The 16,618-nt window shown below is 39.0% G+C and overlaps 1 protein-coding gene across 12 annotated transcripts in view; it reads left to right on the forward strand.

Moving 5' to 3' along the window:
- The window catches only part of SLC8A1 (solute carrier family 8 member A1), a 776,612-nt gene that overhangs the window by 623,413 nt on the left and 136,581 nt on the right, over window positions 1–16,618 (forward strand). For 8 of the 12 annotated variants that reach the window (XM_068232265.1, XM_068232264.1, XM_068232266.1 and 5 more), the window contains one exon: window positions 9,420–9,476. In XM_068232265.1, coding sequence (XP_068088366.1) covers window positions 9,420–9,476 — 57 coding nt within the window. Of the gene's footprint in view, window positions 1–9,419; window positions 14,749–16,618 lie in introns of those variants that run through there. The other 4 variants (XM_068232268.1, XM_068232272.1, XM_068232269.1 and 1 more) reach the window with 1 other exon arrangement.

The following is a 16,618-nucleotide window of genomic DNA, read 5'->3' on the forward strand; positions in this document are numbered from 1 at the left end:
TCAGGATGACTGCAGGGGGCTGGTAGAAGCCCCACGGAAATTAATCTCTTCTTTTTCTTGCCTTTAGGTTTCCTTTAAAGCAAACCTGTACTCAAAGTCTTTGGTAAAATAAAATACTTTATGCCACTCACTTGACTGTCCTGAAGCTGTTATTAGTGATGGTCCTGTCTAGGAGAGTTCATGGAGAAGCATGTGATTTGTTTGGTCAGCTGATCGATTTGCAAAGGTCAGATTTGCTGTAAACACATCCTGCTTGATCATGACTAGCAAATCAGAGACCGAAGGTGCCCAATAACAGTACAATTTTTCACTAAATGTGATCTTTCGATGCAATTTGGACGATCGTAACTAATCAGAAGGCAATTATCGATTTTTCACATTTACTGAACGATTATATCTTCAAATTTAATCATAAAATCCAACTTTCTGGATTGATTTTATTCTATTTAGCAATTGACCAAAGAATCGTTCATATCGATTGCCTTCGTAAACAGCACATTTTCTATACAATTTGACTGGAAAAATCGCATCAAAAGATCGTATTTGGTGAAAAAATTGTACTGTTAATTAGGGCTGAGCTCTTGGATTCCGAATTTCGAGTTTGGCATCGGAATTTGGCAGTTCCGAGTATCGAATTCGAATTTCCATTGACGCCAATAGTGCCAAATTCCGCGGTTAATTGTGAAGCCCCCGTACATACTATCATCACCAAATTTGGCATGTACATTAAGCAGAGCAGAGCAGCTTCCATCCTGCTCTGCCGCTGCGGGGGGGGAGGGGGGCGTGGCGACACCCCCTCGCTTACAGTCACCCGGTGCACCACGCCCCCTGCGCTCTGTGGTAGGAACGCCCCTGTGTGGGACCACTTCCCCTTTAACAAGCGGATCCACAGATGTCCTCCCCAGGGGAAAAGGGTATAGCAGTATATAGTACCCCTTACCTATTTGCACAAAGAGTTAAAAAAGAAATAAAAACACGACAATGAAAAAAAGTCCTTTATTATTCTAAATTAACCAGGGATACTTACCTTGCGATAATCCCACGCCAGTATCCTCAGAAGTGGTCCCACACCAGTATCTTCTTAGGATGTCCCACGCACCGGCCCAACTCCCAGGGCTGAATGGCTGTAGACAGCCTCTGCAATCTGCATTGCATAAGCTGGAAACACGAAAATTGTTTTCTGAAACAAGAATTTTCGTCAAACAGTGCCACATACAAAATGGCTGCTAGGGAATCCCCGTTCCCCAGAGGCTACCTCAGAGTGTCAGAATAAGCATTATTTCACATGAATGGGTGGGTCCAGGGGACCAGCGCACCTCCTGCTCTGGTCACCTGAACCCACCATCTATGTGAAAAATGGCTGGTTTTGCAACTCTAGTGTGGCCTCTAGCGATCAGGGATTTCAAAGTGGCCATTTGTTCGTGTTCCCAGCCTCTGCTATACAGATGCAGAGGCTGACTGTGACCATTCAGTGGCAGGAGTTCATCGATGTGGGAGGGTGGTGGGATGTCCTGAGAGGATATTGGCGTGGGACCACTCCTGAGGATACTGGCGTGGGATTATCGCAAGGTAAGTATCCCTAGTTAATCTAGAACAATAAAAGACTTTTTTTCGTTGTCGTGTTTTTATTTCTTTTTTTAACTCTTTGTGGAAATGGGTAAGGGGTACTGTGTACCCCTATACTCCTTTCTCCTGGGGATCCGCTTGTTAAAGGGGTCCCCCGGATGGCACCATAAACGCCCCCCCCAGGACGTCGGCGGCCCCCACCTCCACCTGGGGCACCGGAGGTGGGGAAGAGCCCCTTGTCCATGGATTGGACAAGGGCTCTGGGGGAGAGGGGGAGGCTTGGCCACCCCTCTCCTCCAGAGCCACCCCATACCATGGACCGTGCGGACTGGTATGGCTCAGGGTGCGAAACTCCATGTGGCCGGGACTCCACATTCTGACTATCCCAGCCTGCATGGGGGACAAGGGGTTAAGGAGGCTTGGGAGGGGGGTCCCCACGCTGTCTGTTTTCATGAAATGTATACCATATGTATACAGAACTCGGAATGCAGTAACCTGTACTGCAGCAGTGTCATTTTACACAGTTTAAAAAACATTTTTCCTATGAAACTTTGAAATCGATTTGCTCAAAAACTATAAGGTCTTTTCACAATTTTTTTAGCTTGTTCCTACACATCTGCTTAATATATACATGCCAAATTTGGTGATGATAGCATCTATGGGGGCTTTACAATTAACCGCGGAAGTTGGCACTATTGAATTCAATAGGAATGCACTCGGAACACGAAATTCGGTTTTCGCATGCGGTACACCGAATTTCGGCGAAGTTGGAATTCAGCTGTTCCGATCAGCCCTACCGTTAATGGGCACCTTTACATTTGTATCACCTGACCAAACTGATCACATGCTTCTCCATGAGTTCTCCTAGACATGACCATCACTAGCTGTCATGGCTGTTAAGATGCCTAGGTCATTCAAGTAATGCCATCAGATTTCCCTCGATTCAAAGGGTATAAGCCAACTTTAAGATATAGATACCACATATTACCGTGGATAAGCCAGACTTTTAATTACAAATTTTTGACACCTTCTTGCTCCGTGCCATTAGTGCCTTTTATGGTATTTTTTTTCTCAGTCATCATTTCCGTCCCTCTCATCATCAATTGGCTCTTCAGTGTGGCACCCACTCCCACCCTTGTTGCTGCAACACAAAACATCACTACATAATTCACCTTTCTGTGTGCAGCAGCTCCCTTAATGTTTATGTTACATTGTCTTGTGAGGCAGTAACTTTAACCTTTTCCGGACCGCACTAGTTGAAATCTACGTCCTGTTGATGGCTGTGCGGTTCTGACGGAACGTAGATTTCAACATCTCTGCCGCATGGTCCCACTGCTCTCCCTGATTGCACCGTTCTGCCCCCGCCACAGATCACTCCCCCTGCCAAAAGTATGATGGCAGAGCTCTCTGAGCCGGTCAGGAGCCAATTTCATTGCCTCACAGGGGATTCTCCGGAATTCCTTTATTTTCAAAAGCACTCCCCCAGATAAAAGTAGCACAAACAAATTGTCAGAATAGTGTGCATAGGAGGAGACGACCTTTCCGGCACCATTGTAAAAGTCCTTTCTAGGAAGTGCTTTTAAAAAGAATTTTGCAAAGGAATCCCCCCCACACATACACACACTTCCCTTACTGATAAGTGCTGAGAGGCAAATAGATCAGGAGGGACTTCCAAGCTCCCAGGGTCTCTCTTTGCTTGTTTCCAAGTTCTACAGCTGGGATGGGAATTACACAGTCTTTGGCAAGAAACCCCTGTATAGTTTTTGGGTGAGTTTTTTGAATTTCACATGTAATTACTGTAAATTTAAAACAAACAGATCTAAACAATTTATTTTACTATTCACCCACACTAGGCTGTGCTTTTATTGTGAGTTTACACCTGTACCTGATTTTGCATGTAAGATTTAATTAGACAAAAAAAAGAACACACATATTTTCCCACCAGTGTTCACCATTAGTGAGTCAATAAATAAGTTGAAGCCTCCAAAAATGTTAAAATATGAGATAAAATAGGCATTAAAGGCATTAAGAAAGTTTAGTGCATCAACGCTAAGTGTTCGTATCATTATCATTTATATTGTAGCTTCTAAATCCCTGTGCAGCAAAAAAAAAAAGAAATTACATGTATTCCTGTATCTAACTGCTGAAAGATGGGAAAAAATGTGTATGTTTGCAAAAGGTGGGGGGGATGAACAGTGGAATTACCATTATCATTGTAACATGGTTATACAATTCTCCTGTGGAATCAAGAGGGTTTTGATTCCATTATTTTCTATTATGCTTCTAAGTAAGAACATTTAGTGATAATCATGGGGAGAATGATCACAGCTAATTCAAAGACTGTTACATTTTTTTCCTATGCTTGTAACACACACAGCGCTTTGTATTGCACATCAAAAAAAGAAAGAGGTCATGTGAGTTTATTAAACACGACCAGGCTTCTATCCTAATCTTTATATCGGGAGCTCATGGTAGATCTCTGTACTGTATGTTTGGCTGGATAACGCTGTCAAATAATGGGAAATGTCAAGGCTGCCCTTTTACCTCACATGCAGGAAATACAAGCTTTGTTGTGCTACAGAGGTATGCTATTATTATGTCTGAGGCTGTTAGCTGTGTCAGAGATTTCTGTTTTCTCATGTAGATTACTACCAATCAACCACCAGCTTGCAGCACAACTTAACATCTGCCAGAAGTGTACTGAGAATTAACTGATTGATAGTACGTCGCCATTTTTCTGATTTCACTGGAATTACTTCAGCCAGCTTAAAGGAAAAGTGCAGCTATGCATAAGTAAACCATCCTCAATAAAGCAAGAAATGCATAGTGAAACAACAGAGTAAAAAGCAAAACATTTTACCATCTACTTATTTACCTGGGTGGGTTTGGCATTTTAGCTAACCCTCTTTTTAAAGGGAATCTGAAGTGAAAATAAACTTTAAAATTATTTGTATGTGTAGTACAGCTAAGGAATAGAACATTAGCAGCACAGATATTGTTTCCAGTACAGGAAGAGTTAAGAAACTTCAGTTGTTACCTATACAAAAGAGCTTCTCTGAGCTCCAGGACCTATTTGGTCATTGCTTTCTGGAATATTTATACATCAAAGAAGTCAGAGACGGATTTAGATAACATTTGTACTCCTGGAAAGTTGAAAAGGTCATTAGTTCTGCTTGTTATTGTTTAAAATACAGAGTGTGGCGTGTGATTGCAAATATTAGAGAATTATGCAATGTCATATATATATATAGATAGATAGATAGATAGATAGATAGATAGATAGATAGATAGATAGATAGATAGATAGATAGATAGATAGAAATCTAGAAGGTAAAATATAAGACTATTTTCTTTGCTACCAATGTTAACCTATTAATTATCAGTACTATACATACAAATCATTACATCATAAGTTATTTTCACTTCAGTGTCACTTTAAGGGGGTGACTAAATAGAACCACAATACTTACCATTCTATATACATATGTATTGTCCCACCCTACTGCCGCTTAGATCCCGGCATTAAATACTATTTGCCCTCTGAGTTGTAGCGAAGTGGAAAGCACGAGTTCTAGTAACGCACCACCATTGTATGTAATTTAGTTATTCCATTTGTTATATTTAACTGTTGTGGCCATGATGCAAAAAAAAAAAAAAAGATGACTCTGCTGAGGTAGGTATGCGATATTAAATTGTGAACACTGATTATATCTACAGTATATATTCCTATTAGCAGCATCTCAATAATATTTTAGTACAGGCTGTGGTGACTCAGATATAATTGATACAAGGGTTTATTATAGGTTAGAAAAGCGCCACATTTGTTGAAGACTATTTTACAAGAACTGTTTATTTCAGAATGCAGTTTAGAGCACACAACTGGAAAATTCAGTTGATGACAAGTACATTAAATCAGGCGAAACAGCATATGAGCCCATAACAAGAAAATAGACATTTTCATTTTAGTCTGTATTGCCCATGAAATACATAATGATCTTTGTAGCAAAATACAAGTTAAACTGTTACCATTTTGAGTTCTTGAAAAACAGATTAAGTGTTAACTAGTCACAGTTGAAAAATTGGCAGCACGGTGGCGTAGTAGATAGCAGTCTCGCCTTGCAGCAGTGGGTCAGATTCAAATCTCAGCTATCTGTACGGCTTTGTATATTCTTGCTGTGTCTGTGTAGGTTTCCTCTGAGCACCCAGGTTTCCTCCCACATCCTAAAAACATACAAATAAGTTAAGCCCTCCCCCCTAAATTGACCATAGACTACAATGGACATATGATTATGGTAGGGATTAGACTGTGAGCCCCTCTGAGGCACAGTGACAAGACCATATACTCTGTAAAGCACTGTGGAAGATGTTGGCACTATATACAGTGCTGCCCTCAATAATCAATAGAAAAGCCTTTATTGGCTATTACAGCAATCAAACGCTTCCTATAATTGAAGACCAGCTTTTTGCATGTCTACACAGGTATTTTTGCCCATTCATTTTTAGCAATGAGCTCAAAATCTTTCAGGCTGGAGAATCTTCTTGCCATCACCCTGATCTTTAGCTCCCTCCACAGATTCTCAATTGGATTCTAGTCAGGACTCTGGCCTTGCCACTCTAAAATGTTAATTGTGTTGTCTGCTAACCATTTCTTTACCACTTTTGCTGTTTTGGGTCATTGACATGCTGAAATGTCCACTGGTGCCCAAGGCCAAGTTTCTCTGCAGACTGCCTGATGTTGTCATTAAGAATCCTCATGTATTGCCCTTTACTTCATGGTGCCATTTACTGTGATTAGGTTCCCTGGTCCATTGGCTGAAAAACACCCCCAAAGCATTAGGTTCCCACCACCATGTTTGACAGTGGGTTTGGTGTTCTTTGGGTTGAAGGCTTCTCCTTTCTTACACCAAATGAAGGAAACATCATTGTGACCAAACAATTACATTTTTTGTTTCATCTGACTATAATACAGAAGACCAAAAACCTTCTTCTTTGTCCAGATGAGCATTTGCAAAGGCCAAGTGAGCTTTTGTGTGCCTTATCTGGAGAAGTGGCACCCTCCTTGGTCTGCTTCCCCGGAACCTAGCAGTGTGCAATGTCCGTTGGGTTGTCTGCCTTGAGACATTGCCACCAGCAGATCCCAGATTAATCAGGATGGCTTTGGTGGTGATCCTTGGATTCTTTTTCACCACTCTTTTGGTTTCTAACCACGTCCTATGAATTTTCCACAGTGCGAAACATCTTGTATTTTTTAATAATACTTTGCACTGTAGCCACTGGAATTTGAAAACATTTAGAAATGTCCTTATAGCCCTTTCCTGGCTTGTGAGCAGCCACAATGCGCATCCACAGGTCCTCACTGAGCTCGTCTTAGCCATGACTGTCCACAAAATAACTGCAGAGAGCTGCTGTTTTTCACCTGTTAAGGTTGATTAAAATAGCTGTTCCCAATTAATCTACATAATTAGGATGCTTTAGAACAGCTTGGACTATTTGGAATGGTATAGAACTTTGCATTTTCCCACAGACTGTGACAGTTTGTGAAGGGTATGAATAATTTGGGACTGGACACTTTTTGCTCAAATATAAATAAAAGCTGAGCATCATTATGTTTTTTTCCCATAATTAATGCCTGTTGTACATCGTTTTATTATCTTTTGGGAGACACCTATGTTATTTCCCTTCAAAAAATTACTTGCTAGTTGAATTACTTGCTATTGAATTGAGTAACTTTGAGTCAAAATTTTACAGGTGTATGAATAATTATGGGCAGCACTGTAAATACTAACTAATAATAATAAAATAGCTTGTATTTAGTATATATGTTACGGCCAGAACCTGAAGTTTGGCCACTTCGCGTTCTGGCTGGCCACTTCGGGTTCTGGCCGGCCAATGTGCGAAGTGGTCACTGCGCTGTGGCCAGTGTTAGAAATTAAATGATTCCTGAAAGATGAATGTATTTTCTGGCCTTCTCGCTGTAAGGCCAAAACTGTAAGGCTGTGATCCACATTTTAGTTTTTAAAAGCTATGTACTTATAATCTAGACGATCATGGCTGAATCTACCCTCCAGAATGTTTTGGATGCTCACTGTATCAATTACACAACACCCCAGTGTAAACATAGCCTTCGCCACCTGCACCTGATCTGATTAATCACTAGTGCTTAAAGATAACCTGAGATGATGCTAATGCCCTTATTTATACTTACCTGGGGCTTCCTCCTGCCCCATGAGGTGTGTGGGCTCCCTTGCCGTCCTCTCCAACAGCTCAGTTATCTTCTAATTCCCTCAGGTAATGCGGCCGGCCTCTCTCTTTGGTACATGCACAGCTCACAGTAGTACTGCACAGGTGCAGAACGATTCCAGGCACGGGAGTGTGTCAGGGACACACACGCAGCCGGGCATGTGCTAAACTGTACGACTGGCCGCGCCTAGGCAAATTATACTGGGGGTAACTAGAAGACAACGGAGTGGCCAGAGAGCATGGCAAGGGAGCCCATGCAACTCATGGAGCTGGAGGAAGCCCCAGATAAGTATAAATAAGGGCATTAGCTTCATCTCAGGTATCCTTTAAAGAGGACACTTAGTTTAAATTTGACATTCAATCGATAGTCTTCTGAATTTTTCATAACAATCTGCAGGGTCTTTTTCTTCCAAATCCTTCATGGAGCCCCATGTCCACTAGCTTCCAGCATGTAGTCTCACCGACTTGCAGAAATGGGATGCGGCCCTATTTCAAGTAGAGAAAGCTCTAAGGACCTTTTCTGCAAGGTTGTTATAACTTTATATTAGAAGACTATACATTTCATGTGGAATTTACACTGAATTTGCAGGTTGCTTTAAAAGAAAACTTAGTCTTGACATAAAAAGTCAAAAAGATCCATTATTCTTGCATCTAAGAATAAACAAGAGGGGCTTTGCTGCATATAACCTAATTAATAAAACTGCCTGTTATTTACAGTATTACATTATTTGGTCTTTTTTTTTCTATTGTAAAATCTTTCTTCACCCTGATTTATGTACTAAGATCTATCACAGATGGTGACATATTTACTGTTGGCAAGGTGCATTATTGTGGGATATTTGTTGTTAAGTGAACAGAATCAACAACACCTGGTCACTCTGCATCCTCTGGGGCAGAATGCTGTGACTTCATAGTCTAAGCTAAGCATAACTGGGAGGGTGGGAGAACATACAACATAGCAGAAATATGTGCTCATAGAAAGTGTTTCTGATAGGGAAACCAGTATAATTAAAGCAAAATTTGGTACCCTAAATAATTTATTACATTCTACTATATGTCGTTATGCTTCCTCTTTAAAGTGTACCTCAGATGAGAAGCGTCTCAGGTACCGTACTTACCTGGGGCTTCCTTAAGACCCTGCTCGTCCCTCGCTGTCTCCCCAGGTGGCTCCTGTCACTTGCAATTCACCCCGAAAGACTGGCCGAGTTGGGCTTCATTGCGCAAGCGTGGATCAGCCAGGTCGCGCTCCCCTGTCTCGCTCTCACAGCTGAGTGGGATCGTTCTGCACTTGCACAGTACTACTGCGCAGACGCAGAACGCTCCCAGGCCAGGCGTTCGGACGTGACTTGGCCAGGCTTTCGGGCTGAATTGCAAGTGACAGGAGCCACCCGGGGAAAAGGTGAGGGACAAAACACCTCAAGGAGGCTAAAGAAAGCCCCAGGTAATGGTGTGGAACCTGAAACAATTCTTTTCTCAGGTTCCCTTTTAGTTTTACTTTCTATTTTTCAGTCTAGAACTGTAAAAGCCAATAGAAGATTCTGGAGCACTTTTACATAAAGCTTGTCATTTTTCTTCTGAGGACATAGCTAATGATGTCTCCTTTTTTTCCACAGATACATTTGCAAGCAAAGTGGCAGCTACTCAGGATCAGTATGCCGATGCCTCTATAGGTAATGTCACCGGTAGCAACGCAGTGAATGTGTTCCTGGGGATTGGAGTAGCCTGGTCCATTGCTGCCATTTACCATGCAGCCCAAGGACAGGAGTTTAGAGTTAACCCTGGCACCCTGGCTTTCTCTGTCACTCTTTTCACCATATTCGCATTCATAAACATTGGTGTCTTGCTCTACAGACGGCGACCTGAAATTGGTGGTGAGCTAGGTGGGCCACGGACTGCCAAGCTTCTCACAACAGCCCTCTTTACCCTCCTATGGCTCTTGTACATTTTCTTCTCATCTCTGGAAGCCTACTGCCACATACAGGGCTTCTAAAGAAACACTTTGGCATAGTAAATATATAAATATATATAAATATATGTAGAATGAACAGAGGAAATCAAAGACATTGCCATTTCCACTTACCTGCTGATGGAATGCAACAGTAGGAGCATTCCTTTTAATGGGTAGAAGCAAGAATCTAAGGTTTCTTACCCAGGGGGCATCATGTTGAACCAGGCATGGATGCAGGGACATCTTTGCAACTGTACCTAAACAATGTATTATAAATGTTTGACTACTTTTATTTTTGAAATGACAAATCTGAATGCTACTTGGGCCTTTTTTGTTAAAATGTATAGATGCCGGAATTACTAGTAATTGTTTTTTTTTTTGTTTTTTTTTTTCTGCTGTTGGGGAGGGGAGGGTTGAGTGCCTGGAGGAAATTTTTTATCATCATCTGATATCCAGGTGGTAATATAGTCCAAGTAGGTTGTCATGAAGGCATGCAATGGGTTCAAAAGTCATATTATTATTCTACATATCACTAGGGCAAATCCTGCCATGTCCTATTTGATGAATATGTGGACAAGCAATGGTTAACTGAAAGCAACCAAAAAATAAGTATCCTTCTCCTCTCTAACTAATTGTTTGCATTGTAATTAGCATGTGTTCATCACAGTTCTAAATCACAAACCTACATTAAGTCTTTCCCATTTGTGCTTTGCCTACATATCACCATCACCTTATAGTACAAGATGCCCTATTATGGCCTTTTCTCTCACTTAGACCACCTCCAGAATAATCTGGGCAAGAGTCTTCTGGGCCCTTTCCATCCATAATCATTGTCATGTTTTGGAATGTCTTTGTGCTATGTCTTTGTGCATGGATGAAAAGTATTTATGTATGCATTAACCTAGAGGTAACCCCTTTTACCAATGTTGACTGAATGTGAAAGTCATGGGTGTGCTTTTGTGTTTAGGTTTTCTTAACATTATTTTGGTAGTTTTTTACATGAGTATTGGATTGATATAGTTAAGATTCTACTAATCCAGCAATGGTCTGTATGAAGGGACAACAGCGGCAAAGTAATAACCCTTTCTTTGTGTTGCCTGCTGTAGGCTAGAAAAAAAGTTAAAATATGGGTCAGTTGCTGAAAATTACCAAAAATGTGCCTAGGGATTAAAATAATTATTTAAAAATAAAAGTATTTATTTGAATTTAAATATTTTATAGTAAACGCAGAAGAGGCATATGGCTTGCGGCTAGTGATGTATTTATTAGTCATTCTGCCATTCATTACTTTTTGTTAATAATGTTCTAAGAGCAGTGCCATTACTTTTTAGTTAGACTAGTTCTTTATAAAATTTGCAAAGAAAACAAGGTTCAAGCTATTATATTCACCTAATTTACATTTTATCTTCCTAATCCCTCAGAGGAGGTTTATCATCTACACATTTAATTTCTGGAAATCCTTTTGTTATATTGCCCACATTTTTGAGATTGTGCACCGAATAATTTTTGCATAGAAATAAAAAGGATGTTGGTGTATAATTTTGTTACAGCTTGGCCTCAAGTGCATTACGTGAGATGTAAAATGCTAATAGGTTTCACTAATAACAAATTTTATCAAAATCTGCATTTCACAACTTTACCCAGAAAAAAAATGATGAGTATTGTACAATATTGTTCAATTAATGTACATTATTTAAAAAAAATATGGGGATATTACTGTTGCTGCATAGCCAAGCCACTGACCAGCATTTGATTTTAAACAGAATTGTAAACAATTAATACAAACACTAACAGGTACAGTTTTGTAGGAAAAAGGAAGGAAAAGTTATGATTTAAAATACACACATGTATACACGAGAGCTGACCTAAAAATCTGTCATTTCACACCAAAACAAAACACACAGGACCATGTAGCATTTTATTCTTCAACATAACCTCCCTTCCATGACTTTAAATGACTTCTTAAAATATTGATGCATATGTGGTAATAGAAATGCTTCATTGTCTTGAAACTGTATATGTATCAATGTATATTTTATTTTGCCAAGTGTCAGTGAAACCATCTTTAAACAGGTCTATATTAGGATCTTACCACAGAGAGCCTCGCCTGTTGCTTCAGTATGTATCGCTAATCGTATAACTGAGCAGAAAATTCCCTAAACATCAAATTCTCCATTGACATGGAAAGTAATATGGAAACTAACAAATAAAAACCACGAAATGCCAATTACTTGACTATTAGATTAGTTAATTATGCAGCAGCCAGCTAATTTATTGACAAAAAGTGGCTTTATAATGTTAGACGGTGTCTACTTCCTGTGTTGGTAAAGATTTGCATGATAGGAAAATGTTCTGTTAATCAGAAATCTCTATGAGCAGACGACCTGCTAACTAGATAACTGCTAAACTGGGTTAGACCTGCAGCACCATCATTTAGTTTTTATATCGAAATGTATAGTTTCTAGGAACTATTAAACAGATTATGGTCACTTTTTGGCCAGGAATTAATGCAACTAAGAATGTAACATGCTTGTTTGTACCTGAGCAAACTCATGATTTACTTTTTTTTCCCCCAAGAAGAGCTTGAATACCAGTTATTCATACAGTTACGTATTCCCCTTGGCATACTTAATAAGTGATATGTCTTTAAACTGTTACCTAGTAAAAAAAAAAAACATATTAACAGTATTCTTAGCCCTGTGGGGTTGATTTACTGAAGCGATTTTTGCAGTAGCATCGTTATGTTTTATTGAGAAATAACCAACATCAATTTTAACATTGCCAGTGAAGCTGTATTTACTTCAAGCATCAACCTTAAAGAAAGGTCCTTTAAAGATCATAATTGCTAGTTTATGTATGACTAACTGACCAGAATGATTCTAGCCCTTTATTGGGCCACATAGAAGGATGACTCCTTTAGTAAATCACCCTTACTTGTGATGGCAGCATAATGATGTTATTTTTAGGGACTAGCTTCTGAATGCTCGATCTTAGGTTCGCATGAAATGAAAGTTTTACACTTGTGGGTCAAGGCAGGAGCAATCACTCACCATTGTCACCGTCTGTGGCCATTGCATTCCACGTTGCGTTTTACATCACTCTGATGCTTCCTCTATCAGGCTTTGAAGGAGGAAGCATAAGAGTTATGGAACATGACTTGGAACGTAACGGCCAGAGGTGTCGACAAGGGTAAGCTAACTGTCCCTGCCATGGCCCGCAAGTGTAAAATGATTGTTTCATACAAAACTCTGATCGAGCACTCAGAAAGCTCATCCCAAAGTTATATTCCTTGAGCAGTTCTGGAAATATGGTGTCTTGTGTTACTTGGAATTTCCTTTTCTTAATGGAATGGCAGCTTTTTATGCATATAACAGCATAACATTTTTTTTTCTTTACTTTTTTTTTTAAATATGGCCGACATTTAGGAGAACTGTAGGTTTGGTATTAAGTGTTCATTACTGTGTTCCTAAACAAAAGGAAAGTATTTTTCAAACTGAGCAGTGCAGACTTTGAGGTTTTATACAGAGTGTAAAGTAAAGCAAAATATACTACAACGCTGCTTTATCGAAGGAAAATGTTTTGTCATACAATACCTCTTCACAATCTGCTAATTTTATCACGGGGGAAAGTTATATAAGGATCCTAAAAATATCTTGAATTAAGTACATTCAGTCCCCATCTCGGGAACAAGAATTCTTTTTTGTTATTTTCCATTGCTTCTTTTTTTATAGTGGCTTTTGTGGTTTAGCTGGAGATTTTTTTAAAAGTTTCATTGATACATCATACATCTGCCGTCGTTACGTAAAAATAAAATTTATCATTTCAGTTTCATTAATCTTAAGTAAATCAAATGATAATCCAGATATGACAAAATGTACAAAACACTAGATTTAATTGGCTACTTTTAACCATAAACATTCTTTTCAAGTAATTGCAGCCACACTAAACAAATATCTCCTGCATAACAAAACTGGTATCAGACCACCATGTGTAAAAGATGGCGAATCCCTCGAATACATTGGCTATAGAAAGTCTATTGTTTCACATTTATTTTGATATATTTTATTTTGTGCCAGAATTGCCAGCATTTAATACTTGAGCATTAAAGAGAAAAATTCTGTATGTCTGAATTTCATACCACTCTAAAAGCATTTTTGTATTTGTCAGGGATTTTCAGAAGTGCCACATTTTTCTCTTATTACTTACTGCCAGTAATGCGGGTATTGCAAAAAGTGATTTACTAATGGTTAAACAGTTTTACCAAGTTCTCCTAGAAACCCTTAGTAAATTGGTCTCATAGTTCTTTGTTTTATTATTTTTTCATTTTGTTTTTATCTTTCTTCACATTGGAAGGGGGAACATGAAAAAAACTGAATTAGTTTAAAATGTGATATTGTAAGTTTTATGGCAGGGTATTTTTTATGAATGTACTGCTATGGAAAATTGCAAAAAAATAAATAAATAAATAAATAAATATATAAAATAAAAAAATATATATATACAGTTTGACATTTTAGGTAGCTTGTTATTATAAAAGGAATTTATATTTATGATTTTTTTCAATATTTTTCTCTCGCTTTTGCTTTGTCACATTTTTGCTGGTAAAATGATCTTGAAAACACTGCCCACTTTAATAACATATGCTTAATTTAGTAACAAATCTAACTAAGTTGCCTCTTGGGGTCGTTTAACATGTCAGTCTGGATCTCCTGGCTTGGGGTTCTGAAATTAACATAATCATTAAAAAAAATCTCAGTGAATATTTGCTTTTGTCTTTCGGGTATATAGGATTGTCTATCTTGGATTTTCTTTCATTTTTCAAATGTATTAGTGTGTCTTGTGCACCAATGTAAGCACGTATACTGTGATAATTGTGGTTCACGTCCAAATGACATCTATCACATAAATGATGTTTTATTAATGACATATGACAATGTACATATGATGTATTATCTATTTTCTTTGTCAGTTGGCACTCTTATTTTTTTTTTCTTTCATGCTTACAAAATAAAAACTAATAAAAAAATTTGTTGTGAGAAACATTTTTCATGATGCGTAGTCAAATCATTATCATGTACAGACCACATATCATTCATAACACATGTCTAAATTTGTCATATCATAATATAGCAGTGCAAGTATGAATTTATTTAAAAGGAGAAGTGTCTGCCAGGATTTTAGTGATCAGATTTCGTTTTTATTATATCATTAGTCTTAAGGATACATTTTTTACTAAGGCCAACAACTTATTTAAAAAAAATACATTAACCAATATATCAAATGTTTGATACTAAATTTAACATTTTTCTCAAACTATCTGCCAAACTGACTGAGGAAACAATGTGTAGTATCACTCCTTAAATTATAACTATAACAGTTAAAAAGTTTCAGTGTAACAGTGTAAAAGTTAGATACTCACCTAAGAGGAGGGAAGGCTCTGGACCCCTTAAAGCCTTCCTATTGTTCTCTGCATCCACTTATTCCACCATTGGGCCCCCTGTTCCAACTCCCATGTGCTCAGGATGGAGCTGCTCATCTTCCGAAATACTCGGAGAGCCAAGTACATCCAAGGAGACCCATAGATGCAGCTGCCAGGAGATATAAAAGGGGGCCCAGTGTGGGAATAAGGAGATGCCAAGAGGAATGGGAAGACTCTAAGGCAGGGCTTTTCAACCTGTGGTACGCATACCACCAGTGGTACTTTACTGTTAGCCAGGTGGTACACACCAGGTTTGCCTGTCACTTCTCCTGGTCCCATCTTGCCTCCAAAAAGTTTGTCTCCCCCTCACTAGCTCCTGGCTGTGCTGCCCTGCGGCATATTTCAGACCTCAGATCAGCAGTGAAGAGACAGCCAGGCGAACAGTGCACAGTGACGGTGCCTATACAGGAAGTGACATCACTGCTCACTTCATGCATTTGAAGTATACGCACTGTCACTGTGCACCTTTCACCTGGTTTAAAGAGACTTCCCCTTCCAGTAGAGAGGATCGAGCACTGGGACCCCCCAAAATATCTCCTTGGCAGCATGCCCACATGCACAGTAGCGGCTCGCCACTCGGATTCTGGTGGAAACAGCCGTGCCCCATCGGGTCTGCTCTACTGAGCAGTCAAAGTGTTGGTACTTGAAAATTATTAGGTGATAAAAGTGGTACAATTAGTGAAAAGATTGAAAAACTGCTCTAAGGGATCCAGAATTCTTTAGGTGAGCATCTAACTTTTTTATGAGGTTAGATTTGTCCTTTAACACATGGTAGCATCTACTGAGCTCTAGGTTTACTACATGATGATTTTGGCAAGGACCACATAAAATGTGCTAGCTTGCTCAAAAGTGTTAAAGAATATGATGGGATTAATCAGATATAGTAGTATTTTTATCTTTGCATTCCACAATACTCTGAAACTCTTACCTGGTATTTATCCATTTCCAGATGTAACACATTCTGTCCAACACTTCATTGTAATTTCAATTGTTAGACTAAATATATGCTTGAAAATTGCCAAATTATATTAAGCAAACAGAAACAGGTATATTTTATGCCACGTAATCAGTGCATATCATTGTCTGTACCCACTTTTGTTTTCATACTGTAAAACATTATTCTGTCCTAATTTGCCATTGATGTTTACATTTTATTTTATCTTATTTGTTTTCATGTGAGACATTTGTGCAACATGTGTGGCAGTTTACTAAAGGTTGCCATATGTAATTTGGGATATGTCAGACATCAAATTAGGTCAGATGAAAGTATTTAATTTGGCCATTGGCTGTTGAAATGTGGGGCCATATGTAATTTACTTTTCTCCTGACTTTTCTCCCAAGAGATAATGTTTCATCTTCTTTTCAAAATAACGTTTCAGCATCTT

This window comes from Hyperolius riggenbachi, chromosome 4 (genome assembly GCF_040937935.1).
Source record: "Hyperolius riggenbachi isolate aHypRig1 chromosome 4, aHypRig1.pri, whole genome shotgun sequence".
Taxonomy (NCBI): Eukaryota; Metazoa; Chordata; class Amphibia; order Anura; family Hyperoliidae; genus Hyperolius; species Hyperolius riggenbachi.